Here is a 20,416-nt window from a genome sequence, read left to right on the forward strand (position 1 = left end):
CGTGGACATAATAAAAAAAGTGACTCGATAAACAAAGGGGTATTTTTAGAACTGATAGACTATAGTGCAAAAATTGATCCCGTTTTAGATAAATATCTTAGTGATGCCTATGTTTTTAACGGAACTTCAAAAACTATACAGAATGAACTAATACAGTAATCTACATAATTATATCCTAACTGGGTTGGTTGATCAATTATCCACTTCAGCCCCCACATGTTGGAATTTTACTTCTCGCATTGTATGTAAGTACCTACTGTACACACTGACAGTATTCATTTTGGGGTACTTGCAAAACACAATGACCTTCAAATTCCTTACAAATTTTCGCCTGCGGCGCTAAGCGGGGGGCTACCGCCCCCCCCCACTACCCCCCCAGCTCTTATCATGTACGTCCTCTTTTCAAAATGCGCCCTCCCTGTATTCAAACCTACGAGCCGCCACTGGTAGTAAGTTATAAATAAAAAATTTGTATGTAAATACTTTCTACAATTTTTAATTGGTTAAAAAATAATTTTTACATTACATATTTTATTTGAATTTATGTTTTTTTTATAACGTCATTGATCGCACTGAGCAAAGGAAATTTCTTTCCATAAAGTCCTTGAAAATCATCTGTGTCCACTGACCACATCATAATGCCTCCTAGACCCTCATCAATAGCGTACTGCGCCTAAAATTTCACAACACCAAATGTAAAGTACATGCGTTCTTATCTACTCTCGCACTTCGGATAGTTAGTAACAATGTTCAGATAGGAACCGTACATATTTTTATTAATATGTAATAAAAATAAAGTATGTCACCTAACTAATGTTATATACTTCAAAACTTCTAAAACCCAAATGGTGCCGATTTAACTAAACTTGATTAAATAAAAAATGTGGCAAAAAAACGTTACAGGGTGTTACAGTTTCTTTTTTATTTCTTGTTTTCTCCTTAACTCAGAACCCAGTTAACCGATTTGAGCAAAATTTGTTGTTGCTTAGTTTATCTTCATGAATAACTTTTTGAGAATATTCTTCTGTAACATTGGAAACTTTTGGTCTAATTCACGAAATGGAAGGTACATTCAAAGGGTACAAGACGAAGAATAAATTTTAAAAAGAGTAGAAGAAAATCCCAAAATTAGTATTCGTCGTTTGTCAGCAGTACAGAAATTGGCCGCAAGACCGTTTCAACTATACTCCACACGCAGCAGTTACAATGTTTCCATTTTCACCCAGTATAAAGTTTGCTTGAACCAGACCGCCCGCTGATATTAACATTTTGCGAACGATTTCTCCAGTTACATAATAGAGATCACATTTTTCTCGGGAGAATTGCCTTTACCCGTAGAGATATTTTTAATTGGAAAAAATCTGATGTGTGAAGCGAAGAAAATCTACACGCAATAAAAGAGCATCACTTCCAACAAAAATGTTCAGTTAACATCTGGTGCGTGATTATAGGAAATGTAATTTTGGGGCCTATCGCTCTATCTGCAAGCTTGAAGGTTGACAAAAAATTGCTGGGGCTCTCGAAGAAGTATCCATTTATACTAGACGTCAAATGTGGTTCATGCACGATGGTGCCCTTGTTCATTACAGCCCTTTGGTAAAAGAACCTTTAAATCAAACATTTCCAAACCGTTGGATTGGTCGAGCTAATCACTGACTGAGCGATCCAGAATGATTGAAGCTGACGTTACACCTAAATGTTACCAAAGATATTAAAATTTACTTCCATTTTATCAAAATAGTAATTGTGATCAAATGGAAGTAAATTTTCCGACTTTCCGTGTTCTTAGATTTTCAGCCTTCACGATCTGTCAAATCAGACGTCCGTGCTTTTATTTGTGTTCGCCGATTGTGTTTTTATTTCAATTTATCGTTAATCTTGTAATTAGTCAGTGTTTTTCATCGCTAATCATATGTTAACTGTTAGATTTGTGATAAAGGAGCAAACACTGATGGTTTCTTGGATATAAAGTACTTGAACTGTTTTAGGTTAGAAAATGGTCTTTTCGTTAGAAGACGATACATTTATTGTAGAGGCCTACTTTTGAAGTGGTCAACGAGATGAAAATGGATGCAATTATTCAATCCATACATGATTTTTACAATTCCAGGAAGAATTTCCAAATCATGAATCCGCATATTATTTCTGTTCAGCAGCTCTGTTCCGAGTTTGGTGACACGATTCGGAAATACTTGCATTGTTTGCAAAGGGAAGTCACCTGGAAGAAAATGGGTTTTAACCTTTGATAAACCGGAGGATGTTAGAGAGTGTAAAGGATGTCATAACAAATAAATTAGCTAATATTACATAAAATGAACTACGTAATGTATTTAACAGTTTAAGAAGACGAGTAAATCTATGTATGTATACAGAACGAAGGCAGACATTTTGAACCGTCATTATAAGTTAAAAATTATAACAAATTAATTACAAAAATAATTGTTACTGATAGGAACAGAATTTTGGTCAAAATTAAAAATACATATTCACTTTTTTAACTTTAAACCAATAAAGCTACTATTATTTTAAATAGGTAACAACATATTCTTTTTGTTAGAATTTAAGAAATTTTAAATCGATTTTTTATTCACATTTCTAAATGAGGAAAGTAAACGTAAATTCATTTAAAAATTATTGCTTTTACTTTGAAGTTGGCATAAAAAAAGAAGATAGATAAATCTATTCTTGTATTAGTTTTGAGGTTAATAATAACAATATCTAAATCATTTCTATTTAATCCTTTGCTTTAACAAATTAATAAACCCCTCAAATTAATGTTTCTGCTTTTTGTGATTGAAATGAATATGTGACCCTATTGCCACTGCGTTTAACCCACCAGTTAACGAAGTAAATCACTGTCAATGTTGCCAACAACGAAGAGCGAAAATAATTGGAGAGGGGCACACAAAATATTTGTAAGTAGTGGCGCCATCAATCATTCTGGATCTCTCTGTATAATTCGTTTCCTATTCTCAATAGTTTCATAAAACGTTTAAGGAAATGTGTCGAGAATGGAGAACACGTAGAACATTTATTATAAATTAGTAGACTTTTTATTACTGTCATTATTATGTTATTGATTATGTTTATTATGGATATGTAGTTATTTCCAAAAAATATGGTGTATGTGTTAATAAATATTTTCTGTAATATCTTCGTAATCGAGCATCATGTCTTTTAATAGGTATACAATTTTTGTGTAGAATATAATTCTCTACCTATTTCTGATAGTTGCGTGTAAAAATTTAAACACACAAAAATGTTGCAGAAAAATATTCACAAAAGGTTGAGATAAATGAACGCCCTGTATGATTTAACCTAATAGGAACATAATCACTACATACTTCATGAAAAGAAACTAAGCAATTGCAAATTTTGTTCAAATCGGAAAAGAAACTTTAACACTGTAGCTTTTTTGCAGCATTTTTCGTTTAAGCAAATTTGGTTAAATCGACACCATTTGGGTTCCTGATTATAACCTTGAAATACCTATGTAACATTCGTTAGGTGACACCCTGTATAATAAAGATCGCTTTTGATATTAAGGCATCTCCATCACGCGAGATTTGGCAAGTATACTCGCTTAAAAATCAAGGTTTGCTCCCTCATAGCTAACAAGAATTTTCAAGCATCGTGACAAACTGATTTACAACCGACTATACTCGCTGAACTTCGCGTCGTGGGAAGGTGTCCTTATTCTGTTTGACGACTTACTTTTGTTCGTACAGTAGCCTCAGTTTCATATGTTATCCACTCTCCGCTACCATAAGCATAATTTGTGCCGTCTATTTCGACACTTTCCATAAAAAGGAATTGATCGTTTACGATTTGCATTACCTAAAAATCAAAATGGTTTTCGATTAGAGCTAGTTAGCTTAGCTAATACTTTACGATAGCTTAATAGACGGAAGGTTCTATTATTTCATTACATTACCTCGTAGTAAGCTAAAAATCCATCCTCCGAAGTGTAATCTCCAGGTAATCCAGCATTAAGAACTGGGTCTCCGATGTCATGCTTATTTTCATTTTCTAAAACGTAATTTCGCCCATAAGATGGTATTCCCAAAATCATTTTTTTTGCAGGTAGCCCAGCATTTATCCAGTTAGAAACAGTGTTTTTCTGCAAAAGATAAGTGTTACTAATGAAATACAAGTAGTACCATATCATGGCTATATCATGACCACCAGCATCATCATCAGTAATAGGTAATGGCCTATATAGTTAATAATTAAAAGTACTAAATGAAAGTATAAATTTCTCTTTCAACACAATTTTGAATATATCAAAAGTTGATTTTATTAGTATACACTCAGTTTACATTAGTAGAATACTATATTGTTATATTAGGATTAAAAGTGTTACTTTTGTGGCGAGCAAATTTTGTATTTGTGAGGCGAAGCGTAAGGTAGCCGAGCGGATGCAATTTTGGTGAGACAAAAGAGATACTTTTAATCCGAATAAAACATGCTGTTGGGATGCTTCGATTAAACCTACAGCAATATTCCAGGAATCAATAACCATGTACCTACGGATTAGTGCGGTCAGTTACCTTAGTGCTTGTTGTCCTGTGTGGAACTAAGAATAGTTAGTTAGAATCGTAACCGCTAAGGATACAGACGTGTCCCCATAAAGACTACACATCCATAGATCTTTAAATATACTGTACAACACATATATTTAATATGGAGACATTTTGCATTAGCTAGTACGCGAATAATCACTAAATAAAGTTTAATAGACTATATGCCTATTATTTGCAACACATGCTATTTTTTAATTATTAATTTGTGCTTTGAAATTATTCAAACCAAATTTGGATAATAAAACAAAGTAGGTAAGTAGGACATATCGATATAGTCATGGATACTTTGTCAAACATTAGTCGCCATATTGTTAAGTCCATTTGGCAAAAACTCTGTAAAAATGGAAACTAATGAAGATTTAGACACCTAAATCTTAGCTGTAGCTGAGGAGATACTGAAGTGTGCGAAGGAAGTTTTTTTAAATCTCCCAAAGAAATCTCGAGAAATTTATGAACGTGTCTGCCAACGTTTTATAGATTGGTGCAAAGAAAAAACATTATGTTGTATTGATGGTGTATTTCTTAAACTTAGCAAACGTATATATAAGCAAATATTCAAAATTACATGCTTTTCTCAAGAGACAAAATGAGGGATATGTACCGAAAAAATCGTGAGTATTTACAAAGGAGCAAGTTGATTGCTTTTCGACTAGTGCACCTGATAATTTATATTTGATGATGAAGGTAAACGCTTTAAAAATAAAAAAACTAAATTGTTAAAAAACTTCTCTATAGGTCGTCATAATATTTGGGGTTGCAGGCGCATGCCGTTCTGATGAATTAATCAATTTAACAATAATTGATAATGTTATAAAAATTCCTTGTACCAAAACCAAGACACCGAGTTCTTTTAGTGTACTGGCAGACAATTTACGTCCACACGGATTGGTAGAACGTCGACTATTTCTCAGATACATTAGTGGAAAGTGTCATCGAATGGTGGTCGGTATTCATAAAATCAGTACCGTCTCGCAAGAAGTGGAAAAATTTTTGAAGCTGGACATCTGAAAAGAACACGCATTAGTGGTGGGCAAAATCCGCATCATACTATAAATCGCACGGATCTCTAGTGGGAATCGATTCATGCGGATCCCGATGCAAAAATAATTTCGTATGTTTCGCATCACCGCATTAATGTGAGTTGAGACTGAAGTGAAGTGAATCGGTATCAACTGATTCTCGTATCCAATACAGGAATGAATAAGTGGGAGGCGCACGCATACTGGGAGTCAGTTCATACGTATACGGTATAAGAATAATTTCGTATGTTCGCATCATCGCATCAATGCGATTTGGGAATGAATCGGTCTCAAATGATTCTCGTGTCGGATACAGGTCGATGAGATACCATGCATTAGAAACAGTTTAGTGCATAGGGAACTAAATATTAAAATGATTTATATGAAATTGTGGAGTCTGAAACAAACTTATAATGTAAAAAGTAATTGTCAGAGTGATGTGTATTTCGTATTTAAATGTTGAATCCTTTCACCGAAAATAAATTTAAACATTAATTAATTTTACTTGAAAATAATTTTATGCTTTCTCAACTTGAGTTCAAATATATTATTGCTTCGTTTCTGCTGAAGTTCATGGTTCTGCTAAAAAATGAATTTATAGATGATTGCAAAAAATTTGCAAATCTTGCACTGGTATCATTAATAAATAAAACATAAAAGCAATTTGTGCTTTGACTGCTGCTGTACTTTGTAAAAAGAGAATCTGAAACAAGTAATGCGATATTTCTTTCTTATATTGGAATTTAATTAGAAAATATACGGGACAGAAAGTGTGATACGAGACACAATATATGAAACGGAAATGAATGAGCGACAAGTACAGACATCTATACAAACTGTACTTGTACATTCGCACTGAATACGATTCCCTGATGTGGATCTTTTGATGCAGATCTTTATGTTGATACATTTGGCATCATGCGGATCATTAAAAAGATCCGTATTGCCCATCTCTAACACGCATTACGAAGAACGTCTGCTACCCTTTTGGTTGACGGCGTGTGACCTCACTTGTCTTAAAAGACACGGAGGATGATATCGAGCTCTGTGGCGGAAGGCTACATTGAATACTCATTTTTGAATAAAGAAAATATCGCGAAAAGAATATTGAAAGTTGATAGTGGTAATGATAAATCAACGTTGTCATTTCTGATTTCACAACATCGGAAAATAATATAACCATTAATGAAAACGTGTTGGACTGCTTTGAGAATTGTTCCAAGAAGTAGTGGAAGTTTAAGTGTTTTATTTAATTTTAATAGGTACTTGTTCAAACTGTGTATCAATGTGGATAAATAAAAATTATTGTAAATATTGTTGAATAAACTTTTATAAATGAGAACTTGATTAACACTTTTAATCTAATGATTAAAATTGTCGACTTTAGGTCCTAGGATTAAAAGTGAATACATGTTTGTTGCTAAGATACCATTTTTTTTTCTCAGTAAGGAAAATCTCTGCGTTACAGACTTCTGACATTCAAAAAATGTCATAGTTTTGTGACGGTTGGAGAAAAATATATTTGAATATATAGCTATCTTATTCATGAAAAATATTGCGTTAAGTGGAATTTTTTTTTAAATGTCTTTAGCCAACAAGTTCTCTAGTGTTCTCCACATTTTACATGTATTGGAAGTTTATTATTTTATGGTCGTCAACTACATAAATATATAAAGGAAATAATTAGTTCTAATACAGATCCTTACAAATTTCAGCAATAAATCACGAATCCTACAAAAAAATTTACTTCGATAGGCGTTTAAATTTGGTTAAAAGCCTTAGAAAAGTTTGAATATATTTATAATATCAAGAAGTTGGTAATTGGAACATATTATGCAAACAAAACTTGTCAGTAATTTACAGGATCGAACTTTTCGTTCGTTCTTATAAACCATTTTATGTTAATATTTTAAGGCAGGAGACCAACTCTCTCAAAATATAACAAGTGCGTTGTTACGGATTTAAGGAAATATTATGTACTGTAAGTTATGCATACAATTTGAGGTCTTTACAGGAAAATTAAAAAGTATTTCTAGTAAATACTTGAAACTTTTTACTTTTTACTTTTAAATTTTTATAGTTCATTTGTATAAACTACCACATAATCTGATTGCGATTGATGTTAGTAGCGATTACGGATTGGATTACTCATATATATTGTAAATAAGTCCAATATTGTTGCTTTACAGGCTATCTAAGCGGAAAAATCCACTTGTTATGAAAAATAATAATCAGAACAGTAACAATCTGCAATTAAGATTTTCGGAAAACAAGTACTGGAGTTGCTCTCACCACTAATCCTCAGATAAGATTTCCATGAATTAACGCAGCGGAGCATAATCGAGACTGACTTTGCAAACATGATTCTTGAATTATTCAACGTTTATCTCTTTTTTGGTCAGAATTAAAAATGGGGGCGGCGTTAGAATTTATATTTGCATTCTACTTACGATGGCAGACAATGGTGCCGATAATCCTGTTACTTTTGAAGTGGATGGCACATAATCGTAAGCCATGAGGTGAACGTAATCAACGATTCTGGAAAAAAAGACACGGATGAAAATAAGATCTTATTGCGTATTTACAGGGTTCTGCTGATCAAGTGAACAACCACTGAGATAGAAACTGTTATTTGCGTAAATAAATATAAGCTCATACAAATTTTTGTATTTTCTTATGCTTTGCCAAAAGCTGTATAATTCAAGACATACGAGGAAAATTTTCTTGATAAATACCAGGAAATGTTAGTAAATTTAAAAGGAACTGTTCAAATAACATTTTATTAAACACAAAGATGACAAAAAATTTTAGTTGAACTGAAATTATATTTATCATTATTTCTGTAAATATGTAATTTATTATGGTGTTATTTATTTGAAATCAGGAATTTAAAAATAAACAGTAACTACAGAAAAATGTAGTAGTAAGCAGAAATTAAACCAGATGTTTAAATTACGAGTAGACAGGTAACTGGCATCTATGTAACCTTCTTGAATTTGTTAAATCCAATGGCGTAATGCATGCACCAACAGTTTGAATGCGTTGTGTTAGTTCCCCTGTATTTACTGGGGATTTCATGCTGCTTCATATGACCCCAGATAAAACAATGGAGGAAATTAATGTCGGGTGACCACTGACGCTTGTAGTAAATTGATTTGTAGGTCATTTTAGTTTCGTTGCTACTTATCACAAAAGAGAAGCTAAAATAAATTAAATCGACGCTCTATCTCGATTAGAAAGCGATTCACGTCTTCTGTTCGCACTTTTTTTATTCGAAATCAAGTTCTCTATCAACTTTTACAGTTAATATGTTTAAAAAAGGAACACAATTAGATATCTTTAGTTTTAAAAAATTTATATTTTTGCATGATGTATTAAATATGTCTTACTAATTGTAAAAGGAAAACTAATATTAAAATAATTGCCTTTGCTGAATTACAAAATGTACATAGTGAAAAATAAATAAAAATACTTACTGCTATGATTTGAACAGATTTTGGATTATTTTACTTATTTTATAATTATATACACCCTTCTGACCCTAAAAATGTTGTTGAATAAATCCATATAAAGTTTTTAAAAAGAAAAATAAATAAATAAATAAACTACGCCTTACTCTGCCATTGCTGACGCATCGTACGCAGTACCAAGCAAAGCGTCATCAATTGGAACAGCTGTAGTCAGTGTCAAGCCCCAAGGTGAGATCGCTTCCTTAATCACTTTCAAAAGAGCAACATAATTTTCAGCATCTGCTGCTATTCCCCCTCTTGCTGTTGGATATTCCCAGTCCATATCTAGTCCATCGAAGCCGTAGTAAACCAGAAACCTGAGCACGCTATTAGCAAACGACTTTCGACTTTCTTCAGTCGATGCCATCTAAAAGATCATATAGTGCAGCTAAATGTAGACACTAGTAAGCAAAATTGGGGGCTTCGTATAATAGCAATTTGCCCCTAATATTTTTTCAACAGATTAAATTAGAAGAAACTAGAAAAAACTATGTTTGAGAAAATGAATAACTTACCACAGAGTATTTTATTGACCCTTCATTCCACCCACCTATGGCTAGGGTAGTTTTCAGGCAAGAGTTCTGTTCCTTTAAAGCGGTGAAGTTCGAGAAACCCTCTAAAAATTTTAATACCAAATTATTTCTTCTGCATATTTCATAAAAAATATGTGAATACTTTTATCGATATCCGCCCAGCTATCCAAACTCTCAATATTCGAGTCCAAACCCAGTCCAACGAAGGTGTAAATCAGATTAGTGCAGAGGTTGGGGTCGATGTTTTCCGTGTTGAACAAACCAATGTCGTCCCTATAGATAGACCAACTGCCCCAATAGCAGACTATTTCTACATCTTTGGCTGAAAATTATTATCATGTTAATGTTTATGTAGAATGAGATTGTGGACACAATTACTCTGCGGACTACAACTTTAATCAGCATTGAATTACACTCGCAATATCCAGTAACCACTTAGGATTATTCGTCATATCTCACCCACTTTTCAAAATAATAAAATAATATTATTGTAGCTTAAGGCTTATAAACGGAGAAAGAATTATAACAAAAAAAAAGAAAAATGTTATGTTCCAGATACTAGACCTGTATATCTTTATGTATTTTGATGCGCTGAATCCGAGTCCAATACTAGAATTGCTCCATGACCCACCAGTTTTTAAATCGCGAAGAACCCTTAAATACAGAAAATCTTGAAAATTCTATTTTAGAGTCCAACTTCATCTTTCATCCCAGTTTGTTATGTCTATGGGATTCTAGAGACAGAAAGAATCACTATGAACAGAAAATATGGCCAAAAAGAACATATTTCCATCCAGAGTTAAAAACATTATCTGCAAATCCTTAGTTGATCACAGTCACACAAAAAAGAAAAGTTGTATGTTCCAAAGACTAAAACTATGTATGTATTTTGACACGCTGAATCCGAGTCCAAGTCAGAATTGCTATATCACCTCCTATTTTTATTAAGTCGTCGAAACCGACTTAAATACCGAAAATCCTGCTCTAGGGGGTTATAACATTTGGAACAATTGTAAAAAGAGAATGGAAGTTACTGCAGGACCATATCTATATGTATGTTGACTTGCGGAAGCTGAATCCGAAGTCTGAATAACTCTATTACCTTCCCGTATTTTTATACATGCAAAATAACTCTAAAGTCTGGGAAGTTCCTTTACAGAAATAGATAGAACAGCCATTCAATTCTCCTTTCTCCTTTTGTAATGAACTCTGTTATCTTCAAACGATCTATGCAACGAATTATTTCTTTTTCTTTTCTCTGTTTTTGGCTCGTTTTTAACCCCCGAACGGGCCACTGGTATAATAGTGCTACCAATATTACTTTAGGAGGGGTGGCGCGTGACGAAGTATGTTATTTGTTTTATGCCTCTCTGTATCTTCTCAGATATTGACCACAAAGTGTTAGTTCCACAAAGTGTTAGTTCGGTTTGTTTCATTTAAATTTCGTTAACGTGTTTGTCTACGGTTGCCTAAATTTACTTGGACCAATTATGTAAGTAGATTTCTTTTTGTTTTTTGTCTTTATTATAATATTTTTTTGTTAACTACTAATTTTATATCGCTAAAAAAATGTCGTTTGACAGTTTCTGTATTATAGCCTTCCAAAAACTTGTATTTTACTCTATTTACTCCATTTTATGGCAAAGGGGCTTACGAACGAAGAGCTTTGACAAATTTTAGAAGATATGTCTGATATAGACGTAGACAATGACGTGGATGACGGAGAATGGAGTAAAGAAGACGAAGAGATTGTAACCAAAGAATATCATAATTCAGATTCAGAGAATTAGAAGACAATGAGGAAGATATGGCTACTTTTGCTAGTGACTCAGTTTTCGATACGAAAATAATCATAACGAGATTGATAATAACTTTTATACGGTTAGAAACAAAAGAACCAAGTGGATAAAGACGAGTTATCATTCTCAAACTTCCAAGAAAAGATAAACAAATAATATTACACAAATATTTCCTGTACCGAAAAGATCTGCAAAAAACGTTTCTACCAAGAATTAGACTTTTTTCAAATTAATTGATGATAGCATTATAAACGATATTGTGCATTATACAAATCTTATATTGAAAAAAAAAAGCAAAGTGAGGTTAATTATAGCAGAGAAAGAGACAGTAAAGTTACAAATAAGTCAGAAATTATGGCTTCGTTAGGATTATTGTTTCTAATTTCACTAAAAAGGAAGTCGAACTAACGTAAAAGAACTCTGGACTGGTTTGCGCATTTTGAAGACCTGCATGAGCTACAAACGATTTCACACAGTCAGTTCATAACCATAGATGAAAAACTGGAAACTTTTAGAGGAAGATGCAGCATTATCCAGTATATTCCGAATAAACCAGCCAAATACGGTTTAACCACCAGTGCTTTTGAAGATTACTGTGGCAAACTCCTTCTCCTCTCTTTCTGATATAGTGGAAAGACTAATTGCGCGTATAAAGGTACAGTTGGTACACCAGCTATCCTTTGGTATGTTAGTAATCAAAATTGGGAAACATTTTTTTGGGGGCTTCGTATAATAGCAATTTGTCTCTAATACTTTTTCAACAGAATACATTAGAAGAAACTAAAAAAAAACTATGTTTGAGAAAATGAATAACTCTCCTTCTGATATAGTGGAAAGACTAATTGCGCGTATAAAGGTACAGTTGGTACACCAGCTATTCTTTGGCATGTTCACTTTTGAAACAAAAAAAAACAATGATTGGTACTATGTGAAAAAATAAATCAGAAATACCTCTTGAATTTTTGCCCCACAAATATCGTGCATTCAGAGACGTCTGTGGTTGAATGATTTCCGGGCTGGTTGCCACGTCGTCGATTTACAACTCCTGACGTTTCGAGAGACATATCGCTCTCTTCTTCAGAAGTTACTCTGAAACTAAATGGAGAAGTGTGTGAGGTGTTTCACGTTCCGAAAGTCAAAGACTGTAGTATTACTTTCTACTACGCACTATGATGGAACGACATAACTGGAAAGTCCGAGATAATTCTTGACTACAATATGACCAAAGATGGAGTCGATACAGTCGACCAATTATGTGGTGGATATTCTGTTTCGCGGAACACCACAAGGTGGCCTTTGGCATTATTTTATGCTCTGCTTAATGTTGCAGCAATAAATACCCAGATTTTATTTTTCTTAAAAAAATATCGTTTCAACTTATGAAACCTCACTTAGAGGAAAGATTTAGAATTTCTAGATATTAAATTATTTTAATGCGTTACAAACCTATAGAAGAGACACAAAAACGTGATGTACTAAGAAAAAAGCGGAGACGTTGCACTATATGTGGAAGACAGAAAAATAAATTCACTCACTATTGTGTGACAATTTTATATGTGAATACACCAATGAAACTACGATTATCATAGATGTAAAATCAATTTGGTTGAAAGAGAACTAACTTTTTATTTTTACAGTACTTGCTTTTTATGTAAAATATACGTTTAATAAACATGTAAAATTTCCTAAGACTTTATTTATACTATTTACTTATAAGTCACTGTTAAAAAATATTAAAGCTGTTCTAAAATTATAATTTACTATTGGTAGCATATTTGAACGAAACAATATAGGGCGCACCCGCTCAAGTGTTAAGCATCCAACATAAATCTGCCATCACATTAACATCCCACTTTTCTTGGTACCGACGCTCCATTTTCTTGATATCTTGGTGAAACTCAGTGGCGGCTCGTGACTTTTTGAGATGGGTGGGCAAAATATTTTTTCTCTCATGTAACTTAATATATAATAATTGCAATCAACGTTAGTCTATTTACTTTTGAAAGTGTAAAAAACTTAAGAATTATGAAGATAGTTAATATAAATATACCTGAAAATTATATTAGTTATTCCAAAAGTATACCTAATAGTTCAGCAAGAACAAACGAGAATGTCATCACAGTGATTTCTTGCCGGGATAGGGGATAAGGCAAGGATTAAGGCATAGAAGGGCATATAAAAAATTATATAATTCTTTAAACAAATTACTAACGATAAATTATACTAAAATAGGCGCTTTACAATGTCAGTATTTTCGTCCACGACTTTATTACGGTTTAAAATATTCTCACGAAATGCAGAATAAAGAAAAGTTTGAATGTTTTGTTTTCCTAATAATTTAAATTTTAATGTTGAATATGTATGCTCCTCCGATCGTTCGTGTTTTTTTAGAGATTCATTTATATGTTTCAGATCTGAATATCGTAGATAATTCCATGGAGTTTTACTGTTTTCATTAAACTGTAAGCAATTCCAACAATATAATTTGTTTCTGGTTTCACTACCTGTTAACCACTCATATTTATTGTACCAATTTTTACTAAATGATCTATTACTTCCGCAATTGGTTTTATTTATTAAATTTTTCATGTCAGGCGTAGGTTTTAATTTTGAAATAAATAATTTATCATCGAAACTTAACATACAAAATTTTTTATTTAATAAAAAATTAATAATATAACCATTGCTACTCACCAATTCGCTATTTTCGGCTTGCCATTTTACTTTACTCCAAACTATTAAACAATAAAAACACCTAAACCACTATACTAACCCTAACCTAGAACTTAACAAACAACCAAGTCGTGAAGTACAAGGAATAACAAATCTCTACCTTCCCAATCTATGAAATAAAACTAACATCAAACCGCAGATTACACGTAAGTACCCGAAGATTATACGAGTGAAGTCGAAGGGCTTGCCCGGAGAGTAGAGTTATTTTAGGTAATTATGTAGATATATTCAAATGATAATTTATTAAAAATCTGATTGAAATTAAAAAAATATATTAAATAGAAGCTATTTTTTTTAATCTAACAGTTTATTATTTGAAAAAATAAATAAATATGTAGGTATCGAATTTAAAAGTCCTAAAAATAATTCATATCACTTCCATATTTATAAACTCGAATCTATTGAAATATTGAAAATTTTTCAGCAATCGCTCTTAATTTAGTAACAGTAACGCTTCAAAATAACCTTAATAAATATAATTGTCAAAGAACATTCAACATATCAGATATTTATTTTTTAACGCGATTTACAAATTATTATAAAACGGTTTATTACTTCGTTTCCTAATATTTGTTTTCTGGAATACCTTTGCAGGGAAAAATTGTTCTAATATTATATTTAAAAATTAATTTAAAGAACAAAATTACAGCAAATAAATATACGTATATTTCCAACCGCTGCGAGCTGTGTCCGAGCTCGCCCGACTTGAGCTAGATATTCTAAATTAGTGAACGACTTACGTTTCCGATTACTCTCTAGTCCTAGCCCTGCGTATAAGCAGGCAACGTACGGCGTTGTTTAATTCAGCGGCCACGGGCTGGCCCGAATGTTATGTTGGTTGCTGCCGAGATCATCCCAAAAATAATTTACATCACTCCCATGTTTACAAACTAGAATCTATTCAAATATTGAAAATTTATCAGCAATCACTTTTAATTCAGTTCAGTAACGAGTTAAAATAACTTTAATAATTATAATTATCAAAGAACATTCAACATAGCACCATAGATATTTGTTTTTTTACGCGATTTACAAATTATTATAAACCGGTTTATTATTTCGTTTACTAAAATTTGTTTTCTGGAATATCTTTGCAGGGAAAAATTGTTCTAATATTTAAAAATTCATTTAAAGAACAAAATTACAGCAAATAAATACACGTATATATATTTCCATCCACTGGTGAAAAGACTTAGGTGGTCGATACAACATTCGATGGGTGCTCAATGGGTATATGCGAGCGGTGTGCGATGTGCGGGCTCGCCCGACTTGGGGCAAATATTCTAAATTAGTGAACGACTTACGTTTCCGATTACTGGCTAGTCCTAGGTGCGTATAAGCATGGAAGTTATGGTTGGGGTACGGCGTTGTTTAATTCAGCGGCCACGGGCTAGCCCGAATGTTATGTTGGTTACTGCCGAGATCACGATTAAAATATAATTTTAAAATTTGGTAAGGGGAGTTTCAAAGAAGGTAACGCATTTTAGATTTAATTTTATAAGAATTGTCAAATCACTTTGATAAATATATACACAAATTTTTGTTTATTCTTCTGAAAATTTCACAATAGTATTTTTCAGCCAATTAAAGGCCTGTATTTTGTAGCGTTACTCTAGCAACTAAGAAAATTTCCGGAAATTTTTCTCTTCCTTGGGGTAAGGAGCATGAAATTACACTGGAAATTTTTTGACATTTATAAATAAAATGACATTTATATTTAACTTCAAATTTATTCTATCATAATTTAATAAGTACAAATCATTTATAAATAATTATTTACCAAGTATGTACTTTTAGTAGTTTTAATTAAAGCGTCCAAATGTTGCTGAAATTCCTCAGCCACGTCTTCTTTTCGTAATGGGGAATAAACAAGCACACATTCACTAAAATTTATAAAATGTGTATGTTTCAAAAAATAAATGTAGTACTTTGAAACAATCTTATTCTGCTGTGATCCACGAAGAGCTCCATATTTCTTACACACAAGAAGCAAATGATTTTTAATAATCCCAAACAAGTTTGGCGAATAAATTTCTGGCCCGCATTCTTGTAATAAATACATAAAAAATTTTAGGTTCCGATGATACATTTTAATTTCACTAACTTTTTTTGCAAAACTTGCATAAAACGTATTTCTCAAACCGCTCCATTTTTCAATTGTACAACACAACGATTTTAAAGAAAATGGTCAAATAACGTCAAGTCACCATTACCTTGTTTGACATGGATTCCATGGCCTTCTTAATAATATATACATATGAATTTTATTGATATTACATAGTGCTTAAGGTTCTTTGTAAGAAAATATATTTCTACCAACTTTAGTAAAATGAGTATGTGGAAAACTGAGGGATTGATCTACTATCGATTTATTTTTTATTATTTTGCTTAACTAAAGTCGGTTAGTTGTATTTTATTTAACCTAATGTTATATGTATGTAAGTTACTTTGATTATATATACTGCTTCAAGTTTTTTGCAATAAAATATATTTTTACCAACTTTAGTACACTAAATTTTTAGAAAACTGAAAGAATGAACTACTATCAACTTATTTTTTATTATTTTGTGTAACTAAAGCGAATTTTTTTTTCTCATATTAAATGAATAATCTTCTAGAATACATGCCAGTTCTTCAACAGGTAGCTTTTCCTGTATATTATAAGATATTTCATTGCAAAATTCTAGAAACTGCTTCCAAATGCTTATCTTTGATTTTTTGGTATTATCTGGCATCAGATATTGAATTTCTTTTTTTATTATGTCCTGGTTTTCTTCTCCAAAACGAGACATTTTTCGTAAAAAAACACTAAACTTTTCACTTTGACATCGTGCATATAAAATGACATTTGTTATCCTTTTTGAATTAACATACAAAGCCTACTGTCTCTTCAAAACAATCAAAAAATTTTAATATCTTTATATTTTTGTCGATACTAGTTAACACTTCATTGTGAAATTTTCTTACCGAATACCACTCTAGCTTCAATTAAAAATTTCCAGTAATAATTGAAGCTCTAGTGGTATTATAAGTGAAAATTTCAGGGTGGGCACTAACCACCCTGCCCACCCCGGCGAGCCGCCACTGGTAAAACTAGCTATTCTGTTTTTTACTGTAGCTCCAAGGTTCTTCTAGAAAATGCAATTTCAAGTTCATCAGCCAAGTTTTCCAATTCTTCATATAAATTTTGGAGAGCCTCACTTTTCTGATTCAAAAAATTCAGAGTGACTTTCTTGAAACCAATCATGCTGCTCCTTCAGTATCATTCATTTGAGGACACTTTGCAGTTAAGCAACACGTATTTTCGGAAACGGTCATCATCTTTGTCCAAAGTTTTAATGAACTGTTTTATGAGACCAAGTTTTATATGGAGGTGGAAGCAGAATATTTGAAGGATCAACTAAGGGTTTACGACGGATGTTTTTCACTTTGGATAAAAATATGTTCATTTTGGCCATACTTTCTGTTTGTAGTGATTCTTTCTGTCTCTATCCTATCTACATAAGAAACAGTGGTGAAAAATGAACTTCCTCTAGTTTTGAAAAGTTGAGTTTTAAATGTTCTGTATTTAAGGACGGTTCTTTGCGATTTAAGAAAAATTGGTGGGTGATGGAGCAATTCCTTCCCTGGATTCGAATTCAGCGGCCAAAAATATATATATATATAAAATGTTATGAATTGCATTGAAATCAGAAAAAATGCTCTAATTAGTAGTAATAGTATTTTGATATATATATCTTAANATAATATTTACTTATAAATATATAATAGACTTAGTAATATATATAAATATAATTGTTATATATATATATACAAAAAAAAACTACCTTAATTTATACGTTTGTATAAGAATTTATATAATTAAAAATTATAATTTAATTAAATTATAATTTTATATCATATTAATTAAATCTTAATATATTCTATGTTTATATATATATATATATATATATATATATCCTGAGGGTTGAGCTACCTACCGGGCGTGTCCCCGGGTGGTGGATAGGGGAAGCCATAGGACCTCGATTCTATGGCGAGGGTCGTCATAAGCAGGTCCACTGGGGTTAACCCCCTGGCTTGGACCCCAGCGAAGGCACCCCGCGAATCAGCTCCCACGTGTTTGTGCCGTGCGTGGAGACCCGTATCGTCGGAGAAAGGGTACCTGGTGGTTGAGCAGGCCGTGCCTGCAACACGCCACTTCGGTCCGGAATTCGACTAGACGGGCGGTCGGGAACTAACCCACTCCCGGTCAATCGGCTGTGCTGTCCCGTCAGAGGGCCACAACCCCAGGGTTAACAACCTTTGTATAAGTAATAGAGGCTGTGTACCGACATTTGTTAACTCAAGAAGTGAAACATTAATAGATGTCACGTTGACTGCGGCGCGCATATCTAATGTAATCCAGAACTGGCATGTGGCAGATACTGCCTTAATGTCAGATCACCGCTGGATAAACTTTAATATTAATCTTATCAAAACTCCTCAAAAATCGTTCCGGGATCCCCGAGGAACTGACAAGGATAAATACCTTTGTCACCTCCGGGAGAACCTGACAGCGGTACGAGATTAGGAGCCCAGAAACAATGGAGAGATTGAGGTACTCGTGAATACTGTACAATCTGCCATAAAAAGAGCCTTTATAACATCCTGCCCCCTCAGATCAGCTAGGCAAACCGGAGCAACCACGGGTTGGTGGAACCGTGAGCTGAGCGAACTGAGGAAGAAGGCCAGGATATCGTTCAACGAGGCAAAAATGACAAGACAAGACTCAGACTGGGAAATATACAAAACCTACCTGTGTGAAATACCTAGGGGTTACACTCGATGCAAAGCTAACATGGAATCTTCACTTTGAGAGAAGATTAAAATAGGCGTACATATCCTATGAGCAGTGTCGCAGAACCATTGGCAAAACCTGGGGCATGAAACCAAATGTGGTTATGTGGATATACACTGCCATAGTGAGACCAATATTAGCCTATGGGGCTGTCGTCTGGTGGCCGAAATCCCAGCAGACGACAGCTAAACAAAAGCTCAGCCAAGTACAAAGGGTTGCCTGTCTGAGCATAACTGGAGCTATGCGTACAACACCTACCATAGCAATGGAGGTAATGCTGTGTCTGCCACATCTGGATATTTATCTAAGAGAAATGGCTTTGAAAACCATGCTTCGCTTCGAGAACGTTGGCTTAAAACCGGATGTAGGATGTGGAGAAGTTAGAAGTCGCCTGTGGAATGAGGTCGTCAGGAAGACGCCCCTCCTGCAGGCAGACACTGACAGTATTTCTCCCCGGTATGTATGAGATGTAATTAGCGTCTTCACAGACGGATCAAAAAGGAAGGAGGGTGCAGGATGTGGAATATACCCTAGATTCCTGCACATCCGATATCAGTGGGCAATGGATAGGCCTGCTACAGTTGTACAAATGGAGTTAGCAGGCATAACCATAGCCGCGAAGGAAATTGCCCGCAGACATACTACGGGCAAAATCATCAGAATCTACACACAAGTAGACAAGCACTACTGACCTAGCGTAATCATAAGATAATGACTAGGACAGTATGGGAATGCCATGAAGCACTGGTTGTGGCCTCTCCCGCTAACAGCATATTTGTATGCTGGGTAAAGGGACACGAGCAGTGCTATGGCAATAAAGAAGCTGACAAGCTAGCCAGGAGCGCATCGGGCCTCAACATTTTTGGACCCGGTCCCTTCAGTGTGCTTCCGTTGTCGGCACTTGTTGGAATTATTAAGGAAAACACCCACAAAGAATTTATGAAACGGTGGGATGAAACAATCAGCTGTCACTTTGCTAAGGAGCTCTTAGTGTACCCTAGCAAAGACACAGCCAAAAAATACCTGGCTATGTCTAGGTCAAATCTTCGCCTGGTGACAGGTATTCAAACTGGACACTGTTGGCTAAGGAAACACCTTTACAATATGGGGAAGTGTGAAACACCTCTTTGTAGGGGCTGTGAACAGGAAGACGAGACGGTGTTGCACTTACTATGTGAATGCACTGCCGTCTCGTCAACAAGAGAGTCCATGTTGGGAGAGCGCTGGCCTTCAATGGCCTATATTAGAGAGACCCCCCTGAGCAACGTCACCACCTTTTTCACTGTAATAGGCTGGTTGGCGACTCAGGTGGATTGATCTCTCTAATGGGAGGATGTACAAGGGGCCCAATGGGGCCTAAGTGCTGTAGCTTTGCTACCCTCCCCACAATTCCAGACTCCAGA

The 20,416-nt window shown here is 33.9% G+C and overlaps 1 protein-coding gene across 1 annotated transcript; it reads right to left on the bottom strand.

The window, feature by feature from the left end:
* Positions 1–480: 480 nt before the first annotated feature.
* On the bottom strand, positions 481–9,973 carry LOC108911565 (acidic mammalian chitinase; the record flags this gene model as incomplete). The annotated part of the gene is made up of 7 exons (XM_018716540.1): positions 481–673; positions 3,715–3,837; positions 3,935–4,120; positions 8,053–8,140; positions 9,219–9,478; positions 9,627–9,727; positions 9,787–9,973. Coding segments are annotated over 7 exons (1,077 nt in total), but the record flags the coding sequence as incomplete, so codon positions are not given.
* Positions 9,974–20,416: the final 10,443 nt, after the last annotated feature.

Source organism: Anoplophora glabripennis, unplaced genomic scaffold, assembly GCF_000390285.2.
Source record: "Anoplophora glabripennis isolate ALB-LARVAE unplaced genomic scaffold, Agla_2.0 scaffold637, whole genome shotgun sequence".
NCBI classification, from domain to species: domain Eukaryota; kingdom Metazoa; phylum Arthropoda; class Insecta; order Coleoptera; family Cerambycidae; genus Anoplophora; species Anoplophora glabripennis.